At 38.6% G+C, this 6,469-nt stretch overlaps 1 protein-coding gene across 3 annotated transcripts in view; it reads left to right on the forward strand.

Annotated features, from left to right (window-relative positions):
• LOC135701630 (protein Skeletor, isoforms B/C) overlaps nt 1-1,897 on the forward strand; it is a 247,711-nt gene extending 245,814 nt beyond the window's left edge. For 2 of the 3 annotated variants that reach the window (XM_065222479.1, XM_065222478.1), the window contains 4 exons: nt 56-536; nt 600-730; nt 793-962; nt 1,022-1,897. In XM_065222479.1, coding sequence (XP_065078551.1) covers nt 56-536; nt 600-730; nt 793-962; nt 1,022-1,192 — 953 coding nt within the window. In that variant the 3' untranslated portion in view covers nt 1,193-1,897. The remainder of the gene's footprint in view (nt 1-55; nt 537-599; nt 731-792; nt 963-1,021) is intronic. The other variant, XM_065222480.1, reaches the window with a different exon arrangement.
• The last annotated feature ends 4,572 nt before the right edge of the window (nt 1,898-6,469 follow it).

Raw genomic sequence — 6,469 nt, forward strand, 5'->3', positions numbered from 1 at the left:
AATGGAACGATGGGTTAATCTCGATCGACATTTCTAAACATCTTTCTGTTTATAGTTTCCGGCGATCGCCGTCAGGGTGTAACAAAAATAAAATACCGTCGACTGCTGCATACCAACGAGGCATCGAGCGATCAGCCTTACCCTACGGATCGACAAATTTCGGTGGTCGCTGCCATTGGTCCTTTGAACTCACGAACCGAAGCGAACGCCCATAGTTTCAATGACGCTACCTTGCAAGACATCCAGATCAACTTCTCATCCACGAACGATCACTCGTGTACGGATGCTCTGGATAGTTTGATTGATCCAAATGCTCCAAAAGCATGGGAAAAGCGAGTCATCAGTAAACAAACTGTTATCAGCGCCAAAATAGGACCGACGGGTGGAAAGCGGGGCTACACCCCTATGACGGGCCATCCATCGTGGGGCATTGCATGGTTCCTCAATGATATGCTCATTCCAGAGGTCTACGTTGAACGCGGTAAAACGTACACATTCGTTGTTGAAGGAGGCGATGATCCTACCCAACCGGCCAAGTATGAGGGATCCCAACAGCTTTAGCTCAACACAGGGCAATAATATTCACATTTTGCTTACAGATACCATCCGTTCTACATTACCGACTCGCCTGAAGGTGGATTTGGACAACAAACTGCGTCAAAGCAAGAAAGAGAAACTGTCTTTGCAGGTGTCGCGTACGACAAAGATCACTACCCATATCCGACTGCTGGTAAGTACAAGGTGTTAATCAGCAAAACGGTTGAATCAGAAATTGATGTTGCACTTCCGTAGCCGGACGATACTGCGAGTGGAAACACAAGAACGTCGACAAATCGGAGGAAAGTGAAACGTTCGAAGAGTTTAAGAAGACGCTCAACCTGGTGTGTGATGATCCCGACGCACAACCTGCCTATCTGAACTGGACCGTTCCGGAAGATGCCCCAAATATGGTGTACTATCAGGTACTGATTGCCTTCTAATAGTCAATCACATTTTTTCTAACATGAAATTCCATTTCCAGTGCTACACCCACCGAAACTTGGGCTGGAAGATCATCGTCGTCGACGAGGGCATGTCGCTGAAGATCAACGGATCGCATGGAGTGTCTTTGGTAAATTTGTTCAGTATACCCCTGCTGGCGTTGACCGTGTGTACTGGCTTACTGGCGACCGTACGGCGACCGCAGTTCTGATAGTAACTCCTCTAGGTTGTGGTCAAGTTTTATTTTCGTTTTGTTTTCTGTATTGTAAATTGCATTTGTTCCAACTGTGAAGCCTGCAACGATAATGATGGTAGGAAGTAACTATACATATAGCTAATGAATTAAATCAAATACACTCGGTGACGTTCCAGCAGGGGGGGAGGGGGGATGGCCAGCGAAGCGATGGTTTGAGATGGATTCCGGGGATAGGTTCGCGAGATGTGTATTTTTGTTCCACTAGACTCTTAGCTATAGATTTGCAGGAATGTTTTGTTTCGAGTGAACTAACTATGCGTTCTTATTACTATGTTTTTGGTTAAGAGTAACGTCATACCAGATGGAATTTCTACGGTGAAGCAGATTGAATTTGGTTGAATTTTCTTGAAGTATATATCTTTATTCATTCGTTGAATGATTCTTCTATGCAAGCAACTTATTTTCTAACAGTCCTAATCCTTAAGGCTTAGTAGAACAGCTCCGCACGGGTATAAAATGTCCAGAAGTTAACACATTTCATTACGCAATCATAAACTCACATTATCAAACTAGTGTGTCGAATACCCAACTCGATTGCTTCGCTGTTCTTGTTGAAAAAGCGTGGGATCTTGCTTGGTAAACTATCTCTTCGGTTTGTCCTACTTTTTTCTAGCTTACTCGGAATATACCTCTAGCTCTAGCTTGTATACCAAAACAGAAAACCGGAACTTTCCGAAGGTTTCCACTATTTTGCTGAAATAAGAATGAAAGAGTTACTCTAATTCTCAGATTTAAATGAAGTTCTCGAAATTTTTCAGAAGTTAATGAAACTACTTTTAAATTATAAAAACTAATTCTTAAACATCTTAAAATTTCCCCAAAATTCTAGACTTTCCTGATGTTTAACGTGCTTTCCTGATGTTTTTGGAACTACAGAAAAGATCTCGAAACTTCACTAAGTTCTCTAGACTTCGCTGAATTTCTCGGTATTTTTTAAAAGTTCCAACAAATAACCGTAATTTTCATAAAGTTTTGAAAACTTCTTTGAAACTTCCGGAACTCCCCCTAAAATCTCTTATTTTACTTGAACTTTCCTGAACTCCATGGAAGATTTTAGTACTTATTTGAAGTTGCCAATATTTTCTAATGTTCTGAAAATTTTCCTGATATTCATAAAACGCCCCTTGAAGGATCTCAATGTTCCAGAAGTTTTTAGAACATTCCTGAATATCTCTTATATTTTCTCGGAACTCCTTGAAATTTCCGTAATTTTTTTCTGAACTTAATGGGATTACTGAGATATTCTCTATGCATCCACGAAGTAATTGAAACTACTCTGAATATAATTAAACTACCTTAAAATCTCTAACATTCCTTGAAGTTCTCTAAAATTTCTTGAAGATTTGTGAACCAGCCCATGGCTGAAAATCACTTTAAAGAAATTCATGAAGATTTAGCAAAAGTTTTCGGAATTTTCTTGAAATTGATGTAACTGCCTTGAACTTCTCTGATCTTCGCTGCAGTGCCTGCATTTTTAAGTGCTCTAAACTGCCATGGAAATCACGGATCTTCCATTAAAATGTCCTCACATTATCCTGATGTTCATGTAACTTCCCAAACGTTTGCGTAATTTTCCTGAAGCCCTCGGAACATAGCGGAAGTTTTTGAAATTTCAGGAACACTTTCAAAGTTTCATCAATTTCATTCAACCTTAGGTTCTCTGATTTGTCCTGGTATTTGTAGAGCCTCCCTGTAGTTCTCTTAATTCTCCTGAAGTTCTTCGTACGGTTCTTAAATGAATTCCTGATATTCCCGGAACATTTGAAGGGATCTCAAGTTTTTTCAGAAGTTTATGGATCTGTCTTGATTTTTTTGGAACTTACGAAAATTTTCCAGCAGTCAATTGAATTTATTGGAAATTCCAAAACGTTTCCGTCATTTTCCTGAAACCCTCAGAACTTTTCGAATCTTTTCGAAAATTCAGAAAGACTTCAAAATATCAGCAATTTCTATGAAATTGATTTAAATGCCTGTCCTGGTGTTCTCAGAGCTTCACTGGAGTTCTCTCAATTCTCCTGAAGTTCTTCGTACGGTTCTGAAATGAATGGAACTATCCTGAAAAACTTTAAACTTCCCTAACGTCCTCTGGATTTCTTGAAAATTTGCGGAAAACTACTGATGCATTCTTAATTTCTCTGGTGTTTTCTGGACATTCCTGAAATTCCCGGACTTCTGAAGGGTTCTCGAATTTTTTCAGAAGTTTATGGATCTGTCTTGATTTTTTTTTTTTTTTTTTTGAACTTACGCAAATTTTCCAGAAGTCAATGGATCTGTCTTGAATTTATTGGAACTTCCGAAACGGTTCCGTAATTTTCCTGAGGCGCTCAGAACTTTTCGAAACTTTTCAAAAATTCAGAAACACCTTCAAAGTTTCAGTAATTTCCTTGAAATTGGTTCAAATGCCTGTCCTGGTGTTCTCAGTGCTTCCCTGGAGTTCTCTCAGTTCTCCTGAAGTTCTTCGTACAGTTCTGAAATGAATGAAACTATCCTGGAAAAATTTACACTTTCCTAACGTTTTCTGGATTTCTTGAAAGTTTGCGGAAAACTACTGATGTTTCCTTAATTTCTCTGGTGTTTTCTGGACATTCCTGAATTTTCCGGAACTTCTGAAGGGTTCTCAAAATTTTCCAGAAGTCAATGGATCTGTCTTGAATTTATTGGAACCTACCCTTACTGATGTGGACTTTCATAAAATTTTTGGAACTGCCTTGAAATCATTGAAACAACCCGAAAGATCTCTAGACCTAGGTTCTCGGAACCAGTGCTGTAAATTCTCAAAATCAATAGAACATTTTTGATGAAAATGAGAAAAACAGCTACCAGCTATCAAAGGGGACCTCCATCGAATGGCTGATAGCAGTTGCTTAGTCACGAAGGCATGGATCATTCTCATTTGAGAAACGCTTGATATCATTCAATTAAGCGTAAAGGCCCTAGCGCAATGTGGGCGGAAGCGGAACGGAAACGGAAGGTTTAACAGTTGTCACAAATGAAATCAAGATGCCTAACCAAAGTCGATTTGGTTCTAACTAGTTTTCAATCCGACAAGTAGGCTTACTCAGATCGGGCTTTTCCACTGCCGCTGCCGTTCCGCTTCCGCTGGCATTGCGCTTGGGCCTTAAACCTACACATAAACGGAGCTCTGGTCGACATTCCGGCGAACCAGATCCCAACCCGATGATGACCCGACATTGACCCGACCTAAACCCAAAATTGAGCCGACAACAATACGACATAGAGTCGAAATCGACCTTAAATTTACCTTGCATCGATCCGACATCGGGTCGACTTGTCTATTCGAGACCATTTTGCTGGGTTTCTTCCATACTCTACTGTCGTATATCAAATGATAATAAGTGATTCAATTGACAGTGACGATAAGCTTCGAATGATAAAGGGGCTCTTCAAATTATAGTCATGTGAAAATTCGTTTGGGACCTCCCTTAGCTCAGCCGGTAAAGGCACAGCTACAAAGCAAGACCTTGCTGGAGGTGGCTGGGCTCGATTCCCGGTCCGGTGTAGGAATTTTTCGGGTTGGAAAATGTCTCGACTTCCCTGGGCATAGAGTATGATTGTACTTGTCACACCATTATACTAATGCAAAAATGGTACAGGCATCGAAAGCTCTCAATTAATAACAGTGGAAGTGCATCTACAACACTAAGTTGAGAGCACGCAATAAGCTTGAAATGCGAGGAAGAAGAAGAGAAGAGAATTCGTTTTCACAAAATTGATTGAATGGTTGTATTGGTTCATCTTCAATCGAATGATATGAAAATTAACAGCACTGCTCGGAACTACGTGATACTTCTTTACATATTCAACAATTTTCCTCAAGTTCGTTCGATCATTCTTCAAAACCTCTTTAGAGTTCCTACAATGTATGTGATGTTAATGGGACTACTTTAAAGTTTTCAAATCTTTTCTGATATTCTTGGAACTTCCCTGAAGTTCTCGTAAATTTCCTGATCATGTTCCAGGAATTGCCCTGAAATTAATGGACCTGCCCTAAAAATCACTATAAAGTTCCCTGAAGATCTCTGGACTTCCGTGAATTTCTTGGATCTTCTATAAAGTTACTAAAGTTCTTTGGACTATCTTTAAACTTTTGGAACTTACTGAACGTTTCCGCTATTTTCCTTGAAATAATTTAACTATCTTTAAGTTCTTGAAATTTACCTAACGTTCTCGGAACTGCTCTGAAGTTCCCACCATTTTCCTGATAATCACGGATTTGTCCTGAAGTATTCAGAACTGAAAAGTTTACTGGAAAGATTTTGCAGCTTTCCTGAAGTGGAACTGCCATGAAGGTCGGTGATCTTCACTGAAGTGAATTTTCCTGACATCTTTGGGACTGTCCTGAAGCTACCGGAAATTTGAGTGCATACCTATCAAACGGATGAAAATTTTGAAATTTTCGCTCCACAATGCACAGTGGTCCAGAATGCAGATTTAGGTGGAACGATATGTTTTGAGTCTGAAATTGAAACTTTAGACTAAAAGTCTCTTCTACAAACTTGTTCCTTATTGTTAGGCCCTCATTTTTATGACAATGAATTCAAGGGTGGTTCTTATTATAATTAAAATCAAAAATCTAACTTTTTTGTTTCAATAAATTAAGGCATAAAGTTTTCGGCAAAGTTATAGTAAATAAAACTTTTTTATATCTCTTAAATTGACCGATTTCGAGCTATTTTCTTGAATTGAGTTAGGGTGTCTCTAAAAAACAGTTGTTTTGCTCTAGATTTCTTATTTCAAATTTCTCAGCAAAGGTGTCTTCAAATAACTTTTAGATCTTTGAAAGGCGCAAATTGTAGCTGCACAAAGCTTGTCAGTATCTTTCGCCAATCAAGAGTTATTAACGGTTTTAGGTTGGTGCTAAAAAACTATTTTTTCCAGGAATACCATAGGTCAAGAAAAACGCCAATAACTCTTGATCGGCGAAAGATATTGACAAACTGTTTGCAGAAAAAAATTGCGTCTTCTAAAGATCTAAAAGTTATTTGAAGAAACCTTTGCTAAGAAATTTGAAATAAGAAAACTAAAGCAAAACAACTGTTTTTTAGAGACACCCTAACTCAATTCAAGAAAATATCTCTAAATCGGTCAATTTAAGAGATATAAAGAAGTTTCATTTACAAAGTCGCTTGAAATTAGCTCAGCTATAACTTTTCCGCAAAATGTATGCCTTAATTTATTGAAACAACAAAAAGTTAGATTTTTTATTTAAAT

The sequence above is a fragment of the Ochlerotatus camptorhynchus genome, unplaced genomic scaffold (genome assembly GCF_037179485.1).
Source record: "Ochlerotatus camptorhynchus isolate MF236.1 unplaced genomic scaffold, CSIRO-AGI_Acam_v1.1 ptg000170l, whole genome shotgun sequence".
NCBI classification, from domain to species: Eukaryota; Metazoa; Arthropoda; class Insecta; order Diptera; family Culicidae; genus Ochlerotatus; species Ochlerotatus camptorhynchus.